Source organism: Hydra vulgaris, chromosome 02 (genome assembly GCF_038396675.1).
Source record: "Hydra vulgaris chromosome 02, alternate assembly HydraT2T_AEP".
Taxonomy (NCBI): Eukaryota; Metazoa; Cnidaria; class Hydrozoa; order Anthoathecata; family Hydridae; genus Hydra; species Hydra vulgaris.
This window is the reverse complement of record NC_088921.1, coordinates 47,638,858-47,663,843: the sequence shown is the minus strand read 5'-3', so window position 1 is coordinate 47,663,843 and position 24,986 is coordinate 47,638,858. Positions and strand designations below refer to the sequence as shown.

The 24,986-nt window shown below is 24.4% G+C and overlaps 1 protein-coding gene and 1 long non-coding RNA gene across 4 annotated transcripts; both read right to left on the bottom strand.

Annotated features, from left to right (window-relative positions):
* Positions 1–930: 930 nt before the first annotated feature.
* LOC100213659 (xylosyl- and glucuronyltransferase LARGE2s) lies at positions 931–17,990 on the bottom strand. 3 transcript variants are annotated; one of them, XM_065791153.1, is made up of 18 exons: positions 17,751–17,990; positions 13,814–14,031; positions 11,319–11,490; positions 10,549–10,583; positions 10,243–10,338; positions 9,971–10,054; positions 9,755–9,832; positions 6,970–7,337; positions 6,668–6,824; positions 4,477–4,558; positions 4,231–4,355; positions 3,900–4,015; positions 3,779–3,812; positions 3,607–3,713; positions 3,299–3,371; positions 1,717–1,844; positions 1,498–1,596; positions 931–1,143 (listed from the first exon to the last, which is right to left on the bottom strand). In XM_065791153.1, exons 1-18 carry the CDS (start codon positions 17,890–17,892, stop codon positions 1,074–1,076), a joined length of 2,184 nt encoding a protein of 727 aa, XP_065647225.1. In that variant the 5' UTR covers positions 17,893–17,990; the 3' UTR covers positions 931–1,073. The 3 variants fall into 3 exon arrangements, with proteins under 3 accessions (XP_065647225.1, XP_065647226.1, XP_065647227.1); XM_065791154.1 differs by having other exon boundaries at positions 13,814–13,953; XM_065791155.1 differs by lacking the exons at positions 931–1,143; positions 1,498–1,596; positions 1,717–1,844 and adding an exon at positions 1,869–1,989.
* Positions 17,991–18,939: 949 nt separating this feature from the next.
* LOC136077000 (uncharacterized) lies at positions 18,940–20,723 on the bottom strand. Its single transcript, XR_010636763.1, has 2 exons — positions 20,536–20,723; positions 18,940–19,172 (listed from the first exon to the last, which is right to left on the bottom strand). It is a non-coding gene; the product is annotated as an uncharacterized LOC136077000 (long non-coding RNA).
* Between the last annotated feature and the right edge of the window lie 4,263 nt (positions 20,724–24,986).

Sequence of the window (24,986 nt, the reverse complement as noted above, 5' to 3'; positions counted from 1 at the left end):
ATTTTTTCCATTTAAAATTTGATTTGTATTTTGGGAGGGGGGGGGGGGGTAGATGAATGTTGACGTAATTTTTTGAAATAATTTAATTCTTTAAAAGTTTGACAAGTTGTTGAAAAGGGGGTGAAAATGGGTTACTAGTGTTCCATAAAGAATTCAGGTTGTAATTAAATCTATGGGAGGGCTCAGTCGATTTACTACAACATGTTATTTGTTTTCATTCGTGACAAAATTGTCACCATTAGATCAACACATAAAAATAAAAAAATCAATATACTATAAATTTAATAAAAAGCAATATTTTCAGTTAGCCAATTCTAAAATCTAATTAATAAAATTAAAATTTCATTTTTCTTCGCAGCTTTTTTATTTAAAAAATATATGTTTTTTTGTTCAAACATGGTGACAATTTTTTCACATACTGTATATATTTTTGTGTCAAAACATTAGTTAAAAGTTTATAACGCAAAAGCCTATTTATTGAAACTATGATTGGAATTAAATATCAATTAAAAATATTTCAATTATAGCAAACTCTTCGGTTTTTATTAAAAACGTATCAGAAACGAAACTCTTGGATAGACGAGGTAAGTTATGTTCTCGCTTTTGTTTATATACTAGTAGACTCTTCAGTAGGAGCGGAGGAGGGCAACAAGTTAGTGTTCATCCCTAGAAGTTATCTACTTAGGTAGAAAACCCATTGTTGGACTAAAAAACTTTTTGGTCGAGATGTTCTAAATCTTATAGCATATCTGATAATACTATGACAAAACCTGAAAACTGCTACATTAATTCAATGCAAATATTCAAAAACAAAAACACTTTTTTATTTTTAAAAGAAAAAAAATCTTTACTTTCCAAAAACTTTTTGTTTGTAAATAAATTATTATAAATTGATTTTAATTTTCTGAGTTACAATTAATAACAATAAAATATTCAAATAAAATCTCTTTAAAAAAAAATAAATACAGAAAATAAATATAACTTAAATATAGCTAAAATTATATCTATATAAGTATTTTTCTAGTATAAGCAACACTAAATCTAAACGATTAAATAACAGTTTGAAAAGATTATCACTGAAACTCGATGTTGTACTTCCGTTCAAGCTCATATTGAAACTCTTTCTTGAGGAGACCCAAACATCTAATAAAGCAGAAAACTTAAGAGATCAATTTAAAAAAGATTTGAAGCATTTAAAGTAATTTTTTAAAATAAATAGTGAAAAACGCAACACCAACATCACTAAAAGGGACATACGTCTTATTTACATACGTCTTATTTAAATTTTTTCTTATAAGACATACGTCTTATTTAAATTTTTTCTTATAAGACTTACGTCTTATTTAAATATTTTCTTTTTTCTATTATTATACACAAGAAAATTGTAATTTTTAAATGTTAAATTGCAAATGATATTCAGTTAAATAAAACTACTTATGTTCAGTTCAAAGTTATATAAGTTAAAATTTATATTTTAAATTTAAAGTAATCCCCAACCTCCGGTATAAGCTACTTGAACGATATTTAGTAATATCAACTGATGGTGCATGTGGCATATGTACGATAAAGCCGTTTGCAGCTACAACGAACTTAAACCTAAAATATTAAAGATAATAAAGGTTGTTATATTAATAATAATAAAAAACAGTAATAAACATTACAACCTAAATACAATACTCAAAAAACAACTCACAAAAGAGCGATTTAAAAACAAACCGCAATGCATGAAGCTCCATAATATGAGAAACTTTATTCCAACCAAAACCGACAAAGCGCATATCATATAAAGGTACACTACTCTTCTTAACTAGAATGTATGGTTCAAAATCTACTTCCCAACGAACCTTTAAAAAAAGTGCGATAAAATTCAATATCAGATAGATAAATTGAATTTTTATTGTCTTTTGATGAAAAATGTTTCTTTTTTGTGCATTTTGAAGATTTGCAAGTTGTTACATATTTTTAAAGATTCGCAAGTTGTAAAATAACCTAGATGGTAAAATTGTTAAAGCTAAATTTATTTTATTTGGACTTTTATTTATATTTGTATATTTAATTTTTATATCTTAATAGTGTATGTAGTTTTTAATTTTTTTAAATTTAGAGTCATTTTTTTATTTTTATAAAATTTTATTCATTATAATTTTATCGTAATATGAAATACGGAGTATAAAATCACATGAAATATGTTTCAATATTTTCTTGCATGAGATTCAATAGTATTGAATCCCGTGCAAAAAAATAAGTTGTAAATGTAGACTTAAGTTTATAGACGTAAAGATACTTGATAATAACAAAATTAAATTCAAAAACAATGTATTGAATACATAGTTTTTGAATTTATTCAATTTATAAGCGCATACCTTCTTTTACTTGCGTTTAAATGAATTTGTAAACAAATGCAAATACATGTGTTCAGAATTTTATTTTTAAGCAATTCGATACTTTAATAACAAGTTAACACTATAAATATAAGCTAGAATATATATAAATATAAATATAAGCTATAAATATGAGCTAGAATATATATAAATATAAATATAAGCTATAAATATAAGCTAGAATATATATAAATATAAATATAAGCTATAAATATAAGCTAGAATATATATAAATATAAATATAAGCTATAAATATAAGCTAGAATATATATAAATATAAATATAAGCTATAAATATGAGCTAGAATATAAATATGTGGTCTTTAGTGCTTTTCAGGCTATTATAATAAAAAAATGATTCGTCTTCGTATGGCTATGACTAAGATTGTGTTCGTCTCGTATTCAATATTATTATATATTAAAGATTCTTTTTATGTTAATAATTTGTGAACATTATAAATAAAATATTATTTTTAACATATTATGATATAATAACATTATAAATTACAATAACTATAATAAATTGTTGATTTTTTTTCTGCATCATTTTATAATATACATTAACCCCTAAAATCGATCTAGACCAATGTGGACCATTTTAAAACATGACAACAGCTAATTACTAAAAAAATACTTTAAACAGAATTTAAGTAACTATTGTTCTCACTTATTTAAACGATCTCTAAGTGTTAATTTTGACATCACTTAATGACTTTTTTTAATTGTATTCCATCATAAAATAAAAATAAAGGTAAACAATTTGCCTCACTTACTTAGACTTTACTTTTTAAATATATAAAATTGGTCAGTTTCAAGTGAATTGCATTTTATAAATTTATTTAAAATAAAAACAAATTAAACAATACAACATTGGAAAAAATAGCACAACATAAAAATAAAAAAAAAAGTAAAACTTACCTCATAGTCAGTTGAACTTGTTTTCCAGCGTTGAAAATCAGTAGCCGCATGACCTTGTTGCCAAACTTCTCCCCTAATTTGGTTTGCATAACATTTTTTAGATAACATTAGGTAGATAAGCCATTTGAATAATTAAAAATTTGAAATTAAAATTTAATCAGATTGTTGAAAAACTTAAAAGCATCAAATAAATAATTGTTTAAAAAGTTTAGAATTTAAAAAAAATTTTTAATTCAAAATATTTTTTAGGAAATAAGTAATTTAAATTAAAAAGTATTAAAAGTAGAAAAAAATAAAAAAGAATCAACCTAAAAGTGTCAACTTTCTGTGAACCCCAATACTCAATAAGCTGCTTTTTACTTAGAGGATAATCAAGTTTATATTGATATGTTTCGAATGCAGGAACAACTACAGCCTAAATTAAACAGCTCATTAGTTTTTCATTCAAAAACATAAATAATATATTAACAAAATAATAACCTTTTTCTCCATATTTGTAATGTTTGCAAGTCCTCTAAATTGAAAATACTAACTATTTAACAAAAGCTTTATGAAAAGTAAAAAAATATTTAACAATTCTAAAAAAATTACAGAAACCAACCTTAAGTAGTTATATAATCCTATCATGGGTAAGAAATCAATATCACTAAGGAAAACATAAGTTGTTTGTACATGTTCAAGTGCAACATTTCGTAAGTAGTTCACAGGATATAAATCCTAAAATTCACAGAACATAAGTCATAAAGTAGTTTACAAGATACAAGTTTTTCTGAATCCATGATGTTAAATATATATTATTCATAAATATATTAAACTATTCATGTATCATATATATATATATATATATATATATATATATATATATATATATATATATATATATATATATATATATATATATATATATATATATATATATATATAAACTATACTCCATCTTTATAAACGATGTGCAGTCCTATATTCTTTCTTTTTCTCAAAAAACTAGAAACAGAAGAATAACGTGTGAACTGCTGAGCTTCTGCATCAGATGCATATAATGAAATCGACATTGGACCTAAAAATTATATTAAAAAAAGAAAGGTTTTAACAAAACTTTGTTTATTTTTATGTAATAACTTAAGTCTTTGATAATTTTATTTAAATGAAATAGGCTTTAAGTTATATAAATAAACAACCTTCCCAATGTTGCGATAACAAGTCTAAAATCTGTATTCTATCCATAGATAGGTGAGTCATCAAAGTAACATCTCCAACTTCCTAAATGAAAAAAAAAAAAAAAAAAAACTCGCTAACCAATAAAACTATTTATAAACTTTACTAACCATAAATTTGTATTATTGGAACATTGATAAGTGAATAAATATTGTATATTGTTGGCACAAGTATATTGAATGCAACATTACAATTTATCGCCCAGCGATAAATTGTAATGCTGCATTCAACTTATCGCAAAGTCAAGATAATAAGTCAAAAAAGTATATAGATTTACAGATAAAAAGTCAATAGATTTCTATAGCTAAAAGACTTATTTTATGACAATGTTAATATTAAAGTAAAATATAATACATTTTCAGGATTTCTAGCCAGCATTTAGAAAAATTGCATGCTCCTTTTCAGTAAAATTACATGCTTTTGAATACTGTTTCTTAAGGTTGCATGCTTTTTTATGTTCATTTCAAACAATTTTTATGCTTTTGCACTTATATGGCAATAGACTTAATTATTTTAGCATATGGATGGATTTTTTAAAAGGAAACTTTTAACTGATAATTACTGAATCTATTTTAAATTGTGTGAAAAAGCTTTATCAACATTTATTAACATACCAATATAATACAATTTTGTTTACTAAATTCAATTAGTCAAAACATAATGAAAAAAAGTCTAGCATAGTCTAGCATTACTTAGTATCAAAATTTAATACCAAACTTATCACTCCGCCTACTTGATTAAGTTAATCTTTTAATGAAAAAATTAATGTTAACTTCAAACCATCACAATATTTACATTAAAATAAACCAACTTATTTCTCAAAATTTTTTAAATGACCTAGTTTAACCATGTCTCCACTAAAGTGAGAACTATATGAGATGAGTTGTGTGATAAAGCTGAGGAGTGTAGAAAACATATGTGAATGTGTGCTAAAAATGTGATTAAATTTTTAAACTAGTGGCTGAAAATAAAAAAATGGATTTTTCTCATTTTAACATAATTATTTTTTTTTTAAAAACATGCTTTTACATACCTAAAAAAAATAAAGAATGGCATAATTTGCATGTTTTACATGATGTGTGGAAACTCTACTTTAATATTAATATAATTAATATTATATATATATATATATATATATATATATATATATATATATATATATATATATATAACTGCTACTATGCTATAGCTTTTCATGCTTTTGAAACAACCAATTCAAGATTATCCTCAGAGTTAAAAGCTTATTACATATTATGTTTCACAGAAAATTGATAATTTTAGGTTCATTCTCCTTTATTATTTCTTATTTTCTATAATATCTTAGGGAAGCCATTAAAAAGTGTAGCTAGATACTAGTATTAAAAGTCTAATAAAAATTTCTTAAAAATAAGAAAAAAATAGTATTAAGAAAAATTGAATTTATTGATGTGTACAAATCAAATAAATCATTTTATTAAAAATATTGAATGCTTTTTTTTTTTTATAACAAAGTTTATAAAAACTTTTCCAAATAATATATTCTATACATTTATATTATACATATTCTATACATTTATTTAAAACTTTTGTGTTTATTTATAAATTTAACTTTTTATGGAATCAAGGTTGTGGATTCGAGTTCAAAAAGTCTTTTTGCTTGTGGTAATACTTATGAAAGGTTTCCAGCAGTTTTTTGAAAATAGACCAACTGACAAGGGATGGTTTTAGGGAAGCCATTAAAAAGTGACACCACCATTATGTAATTAAAGCTGAGTATATTAGTATTAAAAATCGAGAAAAAATTTCTTTGAAGTAATAACAAAATAGTATTAGGAGAAATTTTATTATGTCTATAAAACTAAAAAACTTTTAAAATGTTTATAAGAATGTTTACAAATTAAATTAATATACATTTTATTACTTTAATAACAATTTTAGATGTATTTTTAATAAGAAAGATTATACCCTAATAATTTATTTTTTAGGCTTTTATACCAGTACTTAACTCAGTTCTGATACTTGACATCATCAAAAGCTCTTATGCTAATTTATTCACACTCAACAGTTATTATGCTTATATTACAGTTCTTTTAATGTTAATATTTTGCAATAGATATAAATAAATTAAACTAAAACTTGAAAATAAAAATAAAAAATCAAACAAGATAAACATACAGGTTTATAATCATAGTCCATATAATACAAATGTACACGTCTTGTTGTTGACTGCTCTATTTTAATATCATAACATTGATCATTATCTGATAACTTTTTTTCTCTGCTTGTTTCTGTTGCATTTTCTCCAGGAATAAGGCAGGAAAAAATACTTTTTCTAAAAAAAATTTAATTTAGCTCCAGTTTGTTGACAGTTTATGTTAATATTAATAATGTCATTTTAATAACGCCATACATTTAATGTATATGTTTACTAAATCAAAGATTAAATTAAATTTGGTAAACTAAATCTTAGTTGTTACCTTAGCAAATTTCCATTGTATTCAAGAAAAGTAAGATACATGTTTCTAAAATATTCCACATGTTTTAGTTTGTTGCCAGTGTGTTTGTTTGGTGAATTCCAATGAATGGCCTTTAGTTCAATTAGTTCATTATAGCAATACTCACTCTCTGTATTATCACTTAATTGGATATTCCATTGACATGGAAGTTTGTAAACAATTTGAGGATTGTCCTTCAGAGCTGCATTAATAACATCTTGGTCAGCAAGAACAGTTGAAAACAAATTCAAAAGTTGTTTTTCTGCGGTCATTCTCCAAAGGTTAGCCCATTGAAACTTACGTAGTTTTTGTAAATCAAACAACATTACACCAGTATTAAAACCTCGGCCCTGAAATTTTTTTATAAAAGATAGACAAAATAGCCAATTCAAAATAAAGTATTACAAAATATATACACAAAATTTAAAAATAAAAATAAAACAAATATTAAGATATATATATAACAACTTGTTTCTCCACGCAGCAGCCTTGTTTGTCAAGGTTCATGTTTCGGAGTTATAGAGTTGAGAGAGGGTTATAACCACAACTAAGTAGCCTCCTCGTCTGTAGTGGCCTTCTCAGTCTTGGAGAGGTGAACTTACATTATATATATATATTATATATATATATATATATATATATATATATATATATATATATATATAAACAGATAGCTTGTGCAAAAGCCAAAAGCTCTCATAAGAAGCTGTTTAGAGGAGCAGCTCCCATGTATGTGTATATATATACATTGCTTCCATAAACTGTTTTAGGGGAGTGTTTTAGGCCTGTATAAATATATATGAATATGCTTTTAGCTGGGAAAATATGCCATATAATGATGAATGTGTGAATGTGGTTCCCAGTACTAAAGGGTTTCATCCTTACTTCTGTGTCGTTTCTCATCTAAAATAATAATCACACAGATAATCTTAACTCTAAAGTGTTTTTGTTAATGACATAACTATATACTCCATGAATGAATATATACGCCTTGAATGAATGTTATTGATATTATGTTATAAATCAAAGAAGGTGATGTCAGAGGTGATGTCAGAGTTTCTCCTTAATAGATTAATGTTTGTTTTGATCACTAACCTGTTGATTTATGATTAAAAAAAAAACTGTTGACACTAAGTTGGTAAAATTAGGTGGAATAAAGCAGCAATTCCCGATAAACTCCAATGATTTTTGCCAAATCAATTTTGGAATGTTTGTGTGGTATTCAAACATTAAACTTGGATGTCCTTGCCATTTTGACAATGTGGTATTCTATAGTACCATAAATGCATACAAATTCATTTGTTAAGCAACGCATAGTTAATCCTGGATTGCTCTCAATTAGCTGATTTAAATTCTCCAAATCAAATTCTGTTGGTCTACCAGATCTGGGATGGTCTTGCAAAACCATTGAAGCCAATCACTTTGATATCGCCTCAGACACTTGATCCTGATTTATTTGACTGCATATATTTTGTGATGCTTCAGCTATTAGGTGACTGAAACTCATAAATCAGGCAATTCAGGACATAGTTCATAACCTTGTTATTTTTTTGAAATACAAAGAAGTTATGAAGTTGACTGTTGCTCATAACAACTATTAACTTCTAAAAGACTTTTGACCTAATGGAAAGAAAAACAAACCAGTTTTGCATAACTACTTTTTACTAGTAAAAAAGGTTTCAAAAATTTCTTTGACAACTTAATCAACCAAGTTTTCTTTGATGGAATAAGAGCATTTAAAAATAGCAACGGGAGTTGAAAAGAAAAAATCAACAAGAGTACTTAAGAAAGATAAGCACAAATTCTATTCATAATAGTGATTGAAGAAAAAAAGAATCAGGAAATACATCTGTATATACAAATACAAAATATATAAACAAATACATAACATACAGTGATCCTAAATATTTATGAGCAAAAATATTTAGGTCTTACTCACACTGGTCATATTAAAAAAGTTTAAGTCAAAAAAAAGATTAATGCCCATGGTGCCATACTTGTGTCAGTTAAAAAGGTTTCCATAAATTATATACGTATTATGAAAGAAAAAAAGCAATTTTTTACAACTGGATTCACTGGGACTTTGTTTTATTTGCTTTCACTACAGGAACCTCTCCATGACCCAAACTATTGACAAAAATAAAACAAAAAAAAATTTTAAAACATGATTATTGTTCTTGGGTATAGATTCTACTACATAGTTGCAAAAAAAATTCTAACTTGTGATGTGCTGGGTACCTGGTTTGGTCCTGATTTTCCAGCAGATTTTTTCTGTGTCCAAGCTGGATACCCAGCACATCTATATATTCCAAGTACCCAAAAAAACCGTTGGAATAATCCAAGACAGGTGAAATACAATCTTAAAAACAACAAACAAGGTTTTAAAACAATCAACTTAAACAACAGACTTCAGCAAATGGAATATTATTTATTATTTTCACATATGATCGTATTTTTACATTTGGTAGCTTTTGCAATCCTCATGGAGTACATAAAACTGATAAACAAATCAGAAAAAAATTTAATCATAATAAAATTACATTTTTTAGAGTCTAATTTAAAAAATATATAACAAAACCAATGAAATTATCTTTTTTTTAAATAGAATAAGTAACTATATTTTGTGCTATTAAATTATTTTTAATATTTTTTCAATCTCTACAAAAGAAAAACAGTAAAGTAGAAATTGTAAAAATTTAATATTCTGCATAAAGAATGATAATAATAATAATAATAATAATAATAATAATAATAATAAAAAACTAACTATAGCAGGCCATATTTTATATTTCTTCCAAAGTTTTCCAGTATACCACTGGCTCTGGTTTTCGACCAAACCAATTGCCTAAATATCCATAAATAAAAATATCCATAATGATTAATCAAAGCTTTATGTAATACAAATTACAAAAAAAAAGGATAAGTAAAATGATAAAATGATAAATGAAAAAAATGATAAGTAATAAATAATAAAAATTAAAACCTGATCTTCTGTAAAATTATTAAAGAAAGCCCATAGTTCAGCTAAATCAGTCAAGAAAAATACATCTGTATCAAGTACAATGACCTAAATATTATAATCCAAGTTAACATCAATTATATATATTATGATTAATTACTTATATTTAGTATATATAACTTTATTAATATTGAGATAATAACTTTGTAACTTACAAAATACAAAATATTTACAAAATTTATATGGCAATAATTTTAAAAGAACTTATAAAAATACTTTTTGAAAAGTAAAAGTACCTTGCTTAAGAACTCTGGAAGAGCCCTAGTCAAAGTCAACTTCATAAGTCCATAAACGCCGGAGTAATGAGTATTTGGAATCCAATCAACATCTGCCTAAAAATGCATAAATATGCATAAATACGCAACTACATAAAAAATAAATATGCAACAACATAAAATACTACCATGTAGCTACATAAAAACACCTACCATGCAACTAAATAAATTTACAGCTAAGACTTACTGGTTAAACAAAAAATCTACCAAACATCTTACATTAGCACAAAAAAAAATTTAAATAAAAAAAAAGAAGACTAAATTTACTTTCAGTTTTTCTGCGTCATAGAAACTTACTCCAACTAAACAAAGAAAAAATTCAAAAATTATATAGCCATTTTACAAGTGCCTAGACTATTTTCTAATTTAACTGAATTCTCAAAAAAAAAAAAGATTTGTGCTTTAGGTTTATTTTAAAACTAAATTAACTTCCTTTAAGCTCCAGAGGCAACTGCATAGAGAAACAGGTTGAGCTCTGTACTTCTAGAGAGAGAGAGAGAGTGGATAAGAGAGGAGGATATGAGTGGTGGAGAGAGACATAGGTGGATTTGAACCTCAAACCTCTTGATTGTGAGCCAAGTGTTCTACCACAATTCTTCTACTACAAGTTATAAGCTTTAAGAGAAGAAGTTATAAGCTTTGAGAGAAGCATAAGTGATAAGCTTTGAGAGGAGTGCTTAAATTTTTAATAAAATCTGTTTTTTAAACAAATGTTTAAAAAAAAATTGATTTTATTGAAAAATAATTGTCCTATGGTTATCTCAAAAATACAATTAATTATTAATTGTTGCCTGATTATTGTTACTAGATATAAGTAAGATAATAATTTATGCGATTGCTCTTAAATATACAAGGTAGAATACTAAACAAAACTAAAACATTTTTTATTATTGAAAAACTATTATGCTTTTATCATTTAATTGTATTTTGAAAATTTAATAGAAATAAATATACTTAAAACATTTTGTATTTTTACAAAAAATAGTATAAAATAACAATTTGAAAAAATTACATAATAAAAACCAATTGAAAAATACCTTGCTTTAACATCCATGTTTTAAACAAAACTTGTAAAACATGTCTTCCACTAATATCTGATATAAAGTGAAAGTGAAGTGGATGCCGTCGATAGAACAAAATAGATTTTATAAGCGTTACAACACGCTTAGTTTCTTTGTAACCAGCGCATATGATTGCAATATGAATGACCTACATTTTCAAAAAAACGCTATTATCACCATCATAATCATTATTAGCAGAACATCCAGCAACTTAAATAATACCAAATTAGGAATAATGATAAAATATTAAATGAAAAGCTTGGTTTTTATTATGAACTAACCGTATTTATTGTGAATATAGTCTTTCCTTGGCAAAAAATATTGCCGACATCATATATAGTAATATTACATACATAGTACATATATATATACATATATATATATATACATACAAATATATATTATATATATACATATATAATATATATTTGTATATATATATATAAACAAATATATATTATATATATGTATATATATATGTATATATACACATATATATGTATTATATATATGTATATGTATATATATATATATATATATATATATATATATATATATATATATATATATATATATATATATATATATATATATATATATGTGTGTGTGTGTGTGTGTGTGTGTATATTTATATATATATATATATCAAGCCTTCCTGGGAAGCGCCTGCGGTCCCACGTCATTTTGTCCACGTTTAAAGTAATTTTTTTAGACTAATTGACTATGGCAGTTCGCATCTTTTAACTTATAAAGCGTTTCAATAGTTCGGCAAAAAAGGCAAAAAGCTTAACTTATCTACTAAGAAAAAAAAAATTCTTAAAAAAGGAAACAAAATTGTAACAAAATATCAAGTTTAATTAAATAAACTAGAAAATTTAATAATTGAAAATAGTAAATTGAAAAAAAAATAAAAATTTTTATACCACTCTTGTATTCTTTTGTTTTTAGAGTCGTTGTTGAAAAAAACATCTTTTATAACGATTTTAACAACAATTGAAAGTTTTGATATGCAATTTTTTCACGATTTTTATCAGTTCATATAATAAAGAAACTAATTAGCTATGTACACTGGAACTATAAGAAATTTTGTTAATTTTTTTCTTACATTTATTCATTTATTATGTTTATTCGTTTATTCATTTTAACGTCTTTTCACTTTTAAAAAAGTTTTCACTATATTTGACGTTTTTTCTCAATACTTATATAATAGAAAAATAAATAGGAAAATAAGAAAATAAATTGTTATTTATTTGTAAAAAATATTATTTGATTAATAAACTTTGTTAATGACAGAATAAGTTAAATAAAAGAATAACATAGTTTCTTTAATAAATATATTTATATATATGTCTGAAATTGTTTCTTTTATATTGCCCAATTTCCAATGTTAATTCAAGTTACTAGAGATAATGAACATAAAGATTACTCTGTTTAAAAAAATGTATTTAAAAACTAAAAAAAAAGTCGTAAATAGGCTCCTAAAAATTTCATTAGGAAAGTTCAGTAAATTAACATTGCACTAGCCCACAAAACTTTGCAGCATCGCATTACTTTTTTACATCAAAAACTTGTTTAAAAAAAATTTACAAATAAATAGCAATTAGTTTTCTCACTTTCCTGTGCATCGATAAAAATATTAGAGTTTAGCAAAAACATTTGAAAAACAAATTTAAATTGTCTGTGCTTCTAGCGCAATTTATGAAGTATTTCTTTTATATACTGACAGAGAAAAGTTGCGAAAAAACTGTATATCAAAAATTTTTATTTTTGCTATGTTCTTATCTACTTTTTTCCTCGACTTGTATCAATTTTGGTAGTGGAAAATAACAAACGCTCTAAAAATAAGAAAATAAAAACGGTAAATACTATATTTTTGTGTATTATATTTTTGACAACAATTTTTTTTTTTTATTATTAGTTTTTTTTTAGACTATTTTATTTAGATTTACTATTTTGTATAGTCTTCGGTTCTTTTCTTCGAGTGTTGCTAATTTATTCTCTAGTTTCTCATAGCTTTATTTTGCCGTGAATTCTTAAAACACTTACTATATAAAAACGTGGTCAAGTTGTCTAAACAAATTACTTTAAGCGTGGACATACAAGGCGTGCGACCGCACGCGCTTTTAAATATAAAATATATATTAATATATATTTGATATTAATATATATTTTATATTAATATATTTTATATATATATCAAACCTTGGGAAGGTTTGATATATATATATAATATATTAATATAAAATATATATTAATATAAAATATATATTAATATCAAATAAGATTATATGATATACAATTACATATATTTATATTATTTATACTTATATTATTTTTTACATTTATGATATTTGTTATCTCAATTATAAAAATCAACAATTAAAGATATATTAAACAATTGTTTTTCGTTATTTCAATAAAAATAATAGCACCATTCATAAAATTATATGCTAACTATAATATAAAATTACCTGACAGTCAGGCAGTTGAAATGTTTTACAATCATTTTTTAAAAACTTTGCATTTTTTAATTCATTGACAATTTCTTGCGTATACTGTAACTCCTTTGTCAACAAATTTACTTGATCATATGTCAGTTTATCATCCTTTTCTAAAGGATCAGAAAAGTGAAATGTTGTTTGAAATTTTAATACATTTTTATCTTGATTGTCATTCTTTATTGTTACTCCTACAAAAAAAATTAAAGCATAAAAAGGAAACAGCTACAATAAAAATCATCAAAAACCTTTAACTTTTTTTTATAACATAAAAACTAGTAGTACCTAGTAATGCAATTGGGATTGATATTTGACCAGGGCCAGGGCTGAGTTTGATAAAAGATAGGAAGCCAGGATAGGGGCCGGGTTCATGACCATTTTTTATCAGCAACTTTGTCATCATCATCATCATCATCATCATCATCATCATCATCATCATCATCATCATCATCATCATCATCATCATTATCACTATCATCATAATCATCATCATCACCAAATCATCATCATCATCATCATCATCATCATCATCATCATCATCATCATCATCATCATCATCATCATCATCATCATCATCACCATAATCATCATCATCATCATCATCATCATCATCATCATCATCATCATCATCATCATCATCATTTATCCCAAGTTATTAAAAACAAAAAATTCACATTTAGTTTCTATTTAAAGTTTTTTTGTCTTATTTTTTACGTGATCTAATTTGGTGTTCACACTATATTGATTACACCAGGTTAACTATACTTCTGTGGGTTGTACAGCTTTTTTCTGTTTATTGTGATTTAAAATGCAAGTAATAACTTATCTTATAAAGTAGCAAGCATGATTTTGAAGTGATATAACAAAATAGTTCAAAGTTTCTTTCATCATAACAATAAAATTTTCCTTATTTAACCCAGGCCTTGTTACGAGATTTCGCTGCGTAGCGAAAACGCGTAACGCATTTCTAAGTAACTCAACTCATCAAATATATTTTGCATCATTAGAAGTTATAATGCGTCACTCGCGTCTTTTCAAGTACCGCATTGTAATTAAAGTTATTTTATTAACGCGTTAAAAATCATACAAACAGTTTGTTTTTTTCTCACTATAACAAAAGTTACAAATAAAATCTAAGTTCTTATTTAAAAAATCATTTTTATTATTTTTTTCAAATATGAACTAAATTTTATTTTGAAAAAAATATTTTTTTCATGAAACGTAAAATAATGTTTGTTTATTTTCTTATGATTTTACAGTTGGTTTTTGGTTATTTTATTAACTGTTAATAAATTTTTTCTTATTTAATATGTGAACTCATTTTAATGTTTTTAAACAAGAAAGAGTTTTTTTTTGTTGTTTATCAGTTACCGATAACATATTCGTGATCATAATTTATTTTTATAAATTAAACGAACGTCATTAAAACTTTACGTTATTGAATTAACAATAAACAAAATATCTTATTAATAAAATATTTACATTAAAATAAATCGTACATTTTTTAAACTATTATGACTAAAAATAAATTTTATATTTAAAAGAAATTTATATATTTAATTCCTTAAGATAAAACTTATTAAAACACTTAATTTTTTTTAACTAATTTTTAACAATAACAAAAAAATTATTTAACAAACTGTTTCTTTAACAAAAAATCTATTGGTTTACAATTGCGGTTAAATGCTTTTACTTACGACTTTATTTCTTCTGAATAAACGTCACGTTAACGACAATCAAAGATAATTTAAATATTCTAAAAGATATAAGTTTTTGCGTAGCGCAAAACTGCTGAACGCAAATCGCCTTTTCGCAAGCAAAATGCGAGCTGCGTAACGCTTCTTAACAAGGCCTGTTAACCCTACTTTTTCTACCATGGCTGAAGAAATTTAATTTAAAAACGCCGCCTTCTTTCTCAATAATTTTTCAATTCTCAAAATATTTTTTTTATATTCTGAAAATTGGATTTGTCACCCCTGAAAATAGCCATGTACAAATTTTTAAGTAAAAAGATCAAACATTTTTAAAGTTATGTGAGTTGAAACCCCTAAATATATGTTGTAATTCTGAGGGAATTAGAGATGCGTAACCAATATCTACTTAAAATAAAATGATCATATTTCAGGACCTTCTTGGAACTAGATGCTAAAAGTTTCCTACTCTCAACTGTATAAAAAGCAGCAAAATCTGAGATGGTTTCTGAGAAAAATTTCTAGGTCATTTGACATGGAATTACCCATACATTGACTTAAAAAAACAACTGTGTACATATTATTAAATGGAAACTATTATTTAAATATTAAATATTTTTAACCAATTACTACATATTGGAAATTGACACCACCCAAATTTTTGCTCAAATATGTTGAATACTGTCAAAAACAGTCTAGAATAGCCACTGCATCTTTCTTTTAAAGAATGATATTTATATCAAAAAGCTTGCTATAAAATAGATAAGAACAGTAATATATTAAAATTTTTCACTGTGATTCAACTTGATTACTATAAAAACTCATTCAATTCAGTGTACAAAAATAAAGCCTTAATTAAAGACATTGCGTTAATATACTATAAAACTTGTATGAATTTGTATTAAACATGTCAAAGATATTGTAACTGCTTAAGAATTATTATTTTAAAAAAACCACGCCTTTTGCATTTTAAAACAAACAAACAAAAAAAATTCCTTTTAATTTATTGATTGTTTACAAATCTGAAGTAATATTACAAGAATCTTTCCAAAAAAATGTTTTATACTTAAAAAAAATTTAAATGGTTTATTTACAGTGCATTAGAATAAAAATGTATGCAGTGAAATGGAATTGGTTAAGATAAAACTTGCGAACAATTCATACAAAAATAATAATAAAATTTTTATTATATAATATCAAACATAACTAAATATGGTAAACAGTGAATGAATTCCATTTAGAATTTAAAATTTGCCTAAATTGAATAAACCTGCAAAAAGAAATTATTACTTAAAAAAAGAAAATAGAAACTTTTTATTTATAACAGTTTCAAAGTAATAAGTGAATTTCATGGCACATTGCCAATTAAAATAAATAATTTGAAACAAAAAATTATTAAAAAAATCATTAATCAATTTGATGTATATAAAATATCTGTCATAAAATTGAGAAAAATTCAATTTGATTAAATCATCAGTTATCAATTATATTATTATATAAATTAAGCCATATGTCAATCATACCAACTATATTAGACTATTAAGTATTTAAGACCATCAATTATATAAAGCCATCAATTAAACAATAACAAATTTAAAAACATAAATGTTTAGGAATATTTTTATAATAAAACTTGTGTTGGAGAATTTTTCATAAATATTTTAATTTTAAAGAAATATTTCTGAATTTTTTTTCAATATTTTTTCTATGCTTTATATAAGGTTACTTTCTATATACATATGTTTGTGTGCCACAAAATTTGAAATCAATTTTTGAAAGCTTTTTTCTCAACCAATTTTGCTCAAATTTTGCACACTTAATCATTTTCGATGACAATACAAGGAAATGGAAAAATTTGACCAAAAAAAGTTAATTAAGTTAACAAAAATTTAATTTGTATTTCCCCATAAGAGCACTGAATTAATAAAAAAAAAATTTAAAAACGTAACAGTAATTTTTCCTTCTACAAAAGATAACAAAAAAAGAATTTCTAGGCCCAATAGAATTCTGCTTGCATAAAGCATGGATTTGAAAAAAGAATTTTTTTTTGATTTACTAGTTTTTATTGTTATGAATAATATACTTAAAATGCAATTTACACATTTTACAAAATTTAAAAAATTTTTACAAAACTAGTATTAGTACAAAATATTTACAAAATTAGTATTAGTACAAAATATTTACAAAACTAGTAAATAAAAAGCAAAAAGTATTCTTACCATTACTCTCTTCTGTGTGCTTGTTATTTTTTTTCACTAGATTGTCAAGAATTAAACTCCATAAAATTAACAATACAGAACAAGACACAGAAAGTATAACCAACTTATTGATGAGTTTACTAAAACGACATCTTCTAACCATGATCAATCATTCTCTTTCAAGAAAGCTCTTTTAAATATTTTCCTAAGTGTTTTTTGAGAACATATATACTTAGCATAAATAAATCAACAAACTTTTTAGAAATTGATATCCAAACAAAATTGTTGAAAACAACAAAAGCAAAAAATAAATAATTTTATGCTATATTTGTTTTAATAATCCACCGTAAGCAAAAGCAAACAAAAAAATTGTATAAATATAAATATACATTTAACTACAAACAATGTTATATATAATCTAATCAATATTCTTATTATAAAAATAAATATGATTCACAAGTAAAAATTTAAAATCAAAATAAAGTGTATATCTAGCATACATTTACATGAATAAAAATATATTTATATGAATGAAAAAAAGAATGAGTTAATAAATATACTTTAATTACTAAGAATTTTATCACAAAAAAATACAGTTAACTTTATTATTGATATTGATAATCTCAAAATTAAACAACTAATTTGACACTGAATCAATATCAGATTTAATCAACAACCTTTTTTTATTCTAAAAAACTCTTAATAATATAAGTGTTCTTAGGCTTTTTATAAACATTTTAACAACAATAACAAAATTTTACAAAGACCATTTTAACTTTAAAACAATAAATTAGGTGTTTCTCATATAGTTGCAAATTAGTCAAAAGAGAGAAGCCTAAAACAAAATACCACATCAAAAAAAAAAAAAAAAAAAAAAACAGCAGAAAAGTAATAACAGTAATGAATAAAAAATAAAAATAAATATTTGCAATATATGAAAAATAATAAATATAGCAATAGCAATAATTATAAAAAATATATACGTATACAAAGTAAAAATACAAACATACAAAAATTGATTTAGTATATTTGCAAAAATGTGCTCAGTATTCATAAAGTAGTCTAATAGTTTAATTTAGTCTAATAAAGCAGTAGAAAATTAGTAAATTAGTTAATAATTTAAAACATGTTTTCTTAAAACATTGAGCATTTTTTGAAAATACACAAATTCATTTACATATATATAACTAATTAAAAGAAAAAAAACATGTTTTAAATAACATATCTTTATAATAAAACATCATTCTCCAACAAGTGGGTTTGGAGGCAAGCCTTTCTGTCGTCTTTCTTTTTGAATTTTGTTCAGCACCTTTTTGCATCTTCTATAGTTTTCAAAATAAGCTTCACATGCATCTCGATTGTAATTATTCTGTGACAAGCATTTATATGATGCATCAGATTCATTTTTGCAATAGTGATTGACATCATTGAGACGAGACATAACTTAAGTATATATATATATATATATTTATATATATATATATATATATATATATATATATATATATATATATAATATATATACATATATATATATATATACATATATATATATATATATTATATTATATATATAATATATATATATAATATATATATTATATATATAATATATATATATTATATATATATCTATAAAAATATATATATTACTATATATATATATAATATATATATATATTATATATATAATATAATATACATATATATATATATATATATATATATATATATATATATATATATATATATATATTATATAATATATATAATAATATATATGTAAACATGTTGTTTTTTTAAAAAATTAATACAAAAGACTGGGAAAAGTTTAAAAACCTAAAGGAATATATATTTTTAAATCAACAGGTTGCCTCCCTAAACTACAGCCCACAGTAGATATAGTAGCACTACTAGCATGTTTTACTTATTTAAGACAGTCAATGTATTTGTACTCCCTGCATGTTCTACCTATTTCATTGAATGACTTAGGTAGAACATGAAATGTTTTACTTAAGCCATTCAATGTATATACACTCCACTGCACTAATCACTAAATAACTCTCAAATATAAAAACTAAAAAACTATCAAATAAAATAAATAAAAATAGTAGAAAATATAAATATAAACTTTCTGAATGCTTTTATTTTTATTTAAAAAACAAACAACATTCTAGTCTATTGAGTTAAGTTTTTTTTTTTTTTTTTAATGATAAAATTTAATTAGTCTCCTCATTATTTTAACGATTTTTACAGTAGTGTGGAAAGTCTTAGAACCATCTACATATTTAACAAGTTTTTAGTTTAAATGTGTGTTTAGCTTTTAAAAATAGATACATGATTTACTAAACTAGGTAAAATCTTATACAACATAAGATTTTAACAAGTTTATTTTTAAAATTTTAAATTTTAGACGATGTTTGCATGATTTTATCATTTGGTTTGGTGTCTATTATGACATATCTTTTCTTGTAAAGTTTTAATAACTGTGGAAAAATCTGTGCATACCAAGCACATTTTTTGTATTTTGAATAGACTATATATTCTGACTATATATAATACATAATACATATACATCTTTATGAGCTGCCATAGTTAGATTCCAAGTTAGAAAGACCTAGCTGAAGTTAGAAAGAATTAACTGAAGTTCAATCCCCCATCACATCCCTGGAAGTACCGTGTTTAACATGTACCTTCTGTGCAGTACACTTGTTTATTGAGACTTGTGTTTCAAAGTGAAAGGGTTTATTTTTATGTAACAACAAGAAGCTACTGCTAAATGATAAAAAAAAAAAAAAACAGGTACCTCTTGTAGGCAAAGGGTTTAAATGCAATTTGGAACTAATCAAGTTGAATAACATTATTTTATGCAACATTTTAGTGGGATGTTGTTCTTTGCTCATATTTTCACATATTTAATCTAGATTTTTAAGAAATTAAGTTACTAAGTCAAATTTGTGGCAACATTTATAAGCCATTTAAGACTCTCTATCATAGAAGTCGATGACAGCCAGAAGTATATATATATATATATATATATATATATATATATATATATATATATATATATATATATATAATATATATAATATATATATATACATATATATATATATACATATATATATATATATTTATATATTACTTCTGGCTGTCATCGACTTCTATGATAGAGAGTCCTGAATGGCTTATAAATGTTGCCACAAATTTGACTATGTGTGTGTATATATATATATATATATATATATATATATATATATATATATATATATATATATATATATATATATATATATATATATACATATATATATATATATATATATATATATATATATATATATATATATATATATCAAGAGAATTTCACAGCAAACAAACTTTTTAAGTCTCATTGATTTTTCCATTTATCAATAAAAAAGTATATAAATTGCCTGATAACAATTTCCTGTCCTGCAGGAAAATATCAAACTTTCTAATTTGAAAAGAGCAATTTTGGTGGCTAGGAAAATTATATACTTGTGCACAAACTGTTTAACTTTTTCTTTGTCTAAGAACATGACATGTTGCCACATTTCAGTCAAATACGTAAGATATTCTCCTACTGATTGACAACTGCAACTAAATGATAAAACTATTGTATTATTTGCAAAACAACAACTAGTCTGTTATATATTAAAAATATATAACAGACTAGTTGTTATTTCGTAATTAATATAATAGCTTTAACATTTATTTTATTCGAAATATTATTTTAAAAAGTGTTGGTTTTTTTAACTTGAGTTTTTTATATTTCATGTTGTTTTTTTATTTGTATTTTGTACTAAGTGTACATAAATCAACTGATATAGCTATAATTGCAGCAGTGTACATCAACTAATATAGCTTATATAGTTTGGACAGATTTTTAATTAAAAATTTGCTGGAATTTTGTTAACATTTTAAAACTTAAAGTTGTGTAAATAAAAATAATTTTAGACAACTCTTACCTTAAATAGCAAAAGTGTATGTGAGCGTGTTTGTGCATATATATATATATATATATATATATATATATATATATATATATATATATATATATATATATATATATATATATATATATATATATATATATATATATATATATATATATATATATATATATGTATATATATATATATATATATATATATATATATATATATATATATATATATATATATATATATATATATATATATATATATATATATATATATAATTATATTAATTTAAAAATTCAAAGTGAGTTAAAATTAATTATTAATGAGGTAAATATGCAATTATTAATAGGAATACTTTCTCGGTTCACAAATATTTTCAAATTAGAGGAAGGGACAGATATATCACGTGACAATATAAAAAACAACAAATTCCTTGTGGCCAATCGGTAAAGCCAGGTTTTTTACAGATTGGTTTTCTAAATAAAGAGTTTTTAAAACGCCGAATTTTAAAAAGCCGAAATAAAACAGAATAAAACAAAAACCGAAACGCAGAAATGAAACAGAATAAACAATGGAATGAAAGCAATAAAAACCCGACAGCAAATTTTAAAACTTTATACAGACTCAAAATAGGCAGAAATATAAGCAATCTGATTCGCTGATTTTGAAAAAGAGCCTCATGGTCAAGAACTGTAAAAAAAAAAAAAAAACTAAGTCTAAAACATTACAATATCTTTAAGTTACGGCATGTTGGACTAATAACTATACTAAATAAAGTAAGATTAACACTAGTTCACAAAAGCTTTTAATTCTTTGGCGCAAATGGTTGGAGGGGATCTTCAAAAATTTCTTGCATCAATGTTGTAGTGGGTGCAATGATCAATTCTGACAAGAGTTTGAGGCCTTTATATTACGTTGGCCAACTTTGTTTAACAAGAAATGATATCACAAGCGATGTTCCTGAGCTTGAATCATAGACCAAGTTTGCTTAAAGTTGTTATAAAGTACCAGAAGATGCTCTTACACAGTAACCAAGGATTTCTTTATTAACACATTTTCCTTGTACAAACATATTCACCAATGGTCATATCAATAACTCTGAATAAGGTTTTTGAAATGATACCACCTCTATCAACTCCTAGTTAGTAACAATTAGAATTCACTGCACGCTCATGTAGGAATTGGTCAGTCATATTTGCTAAGGTAATGTAATAAAAATCAAAGTGATTAGCTATGCTAATCACTTTGATTTTTATTCTATACTCTTGTCAATGTCGCTATTGATAAATGTGGGTGTAGATTTCTGATAATTGCTTTCCAAGCTCGCTAAATTTTATAACAAATTTAGGTTTGAAATTTTGCTTTGTAAATAGATGAAACATCCTTATGATGCTTAAATTTTGTAATCTTGGACTTTAACAAGGACTTCAGTCAACATTCTTGATTCATTAAAAAGCTTTCGTATTTTTGATTTTCCTGCAACTAAACATTTTATAAAAGTGTTTATATAAAAATGATTTATCTACAAACTTAAATCCATAAATACATACATCGTTATTCAACGTCAAGTCAATGATATAGTTATATATCATTGACTTGACGAATATATACTTAAAAAATCAAAAAACCGTGAGTAAATTTTTAACAGAAATTCAAGACACAATCAATTATTTAACAGGTCAACGAACAACTGGAACCAGCATGTAACTTTTAACTCCACTGTACGGTCTTATAAAAGTAGAGAAGTAGGTCTTATCACAGAGCACCGCAGAAGGGCATTTTACCAAGAAGTTCACGCTTTTACCAAGAAGTTCACGCTTTCCTTACCAATGCAATTTATATAGCCAGACTCGGCATTGAACCTCTTGGTAATCAGGGAATACTAAAAAAACAAAACTCTTATTTTATTTAGTTGTGAGGAGAGGACCAGCGGAAAGAAAAGTAAAACAATTTGATTATTGAACAATAATCTACTAATCAATAAATATATCTTACTGCTTTATTATATATTTTAAAGTTTAAAAATTTTAGAAATAATAGCAAATATAAAATGCGAATTAGAAAAAATATTTGATGTACCCTCAATTAAAAATTATATACTAAATATAAAATTAGCAAATAAATATAAAAATAATTTCATAAACATTATTCAAATAATGTGTGGATTTTTATTTCGTCATTTGCTGGTGTGTTATTTATGAGCAGAAGCAGAAGCAAAATGCACCATTAAATATCCTGGGGATACTTAACTGTCGTTGTTTTTACGCTTAATACAGATCTGTTATTACACAGTTTTATTCGGCATTTTGGCGTTTTAAAATTCAGCTTTTTAGGCTGTAAAATACGCAAAAAACTTTTATTTCGATCTTTCTTGGAAACCACATATCAAATTCTTTGCAAAATTAGCATTTGCTAAAGTTGCATCTCTTTATCGCGCTCCCTACTTTGCTCCGGATTCTATTCTTTATATCTATAAATCTCAAATCCATCCTTCTATGTACTACCGTTGCCATATTTGGAGCGGATCTTCAAACGATGCTCTTTCTCTTTTAGGCAAGGTACAAAAACGCATTGTAAACATAGCTGGACCTGCTCTTGCAGCCAATCTTCAACTATTGTTAAATCATTGTAATGTTGCTTCACTTTCTCCTTTCAATAAATACTGTAATGAGGCTACTCTAAAGAGCTATCGTCTTTTGTGCCATCTACTAAAATTCATTCTTCTGTTACTTGTCATTCAATTAAGTGTCATCCTTTTACTGTGACTGTTCCTAAGTGCTCCAAAAATTTCTTATTCGTCTATTTTTTTTCATCGAACATAAGTTCTTTGGAATTCGCTCCTTTCCATCCGTTTTCCTGATTTATATAACTTTCATTCTTTTAAGTCGTTTGTTAATTGTTATTTTGCTTTATAAACTTCATCTTTTCTCTTCCGGGAACTTCCAACTCTAAGAGTGGTTGCTTCCAACCTTGTTGGAAGTGAAGTTGTTAAAAAAAATAAAAAAAACACGCAATTTTTAAGGGGTATAAAAATCGAAAAGGGAAATTTCTTTTTTATCTGGTTCCAAACAAAGTTTTCAACGAATCTGATCAAAATAGGTACTCTTGAAATATATTCCGTTGTTAAAAACTTAAGTATAATAAACATTTCACCAGATGTTATTAAAAACGTTTTTGCTTGTTTCGCTCAACGAGGAAAGCGTTTTTCTTAACTTTTTGTAACTAATGTTAAACATTAGAAGCGTTGGACATGTCAAAAAGTAATTTATTATGATTATTTGGTTTTTATGAT

Bases quoted from the DNA above. Each gene is read 5' to 3' on its own strand.
- LOC100213659 (XM_065791153.1), bottom strand. From the start codon at position 17,892: ATGGTTAGAAGATGTCGTTTTAGTAAACTCATCAATAAGTTGGTTATA. The intron at 10,584-11,318 runs GTATTTTTCAAT...TTCTTTGTTTAG, and splicing joins AACATGGATGTTAAAGCAAG to TTGGAGTAAGTTTCTATGAC. The intron at 4,559-6,667 runs GTATGTTTATCT...TTTTTCATTTAG, and splicing joins TGGACTATGATTATAAACCT to GAAGTTGGAGATGTTACTTT.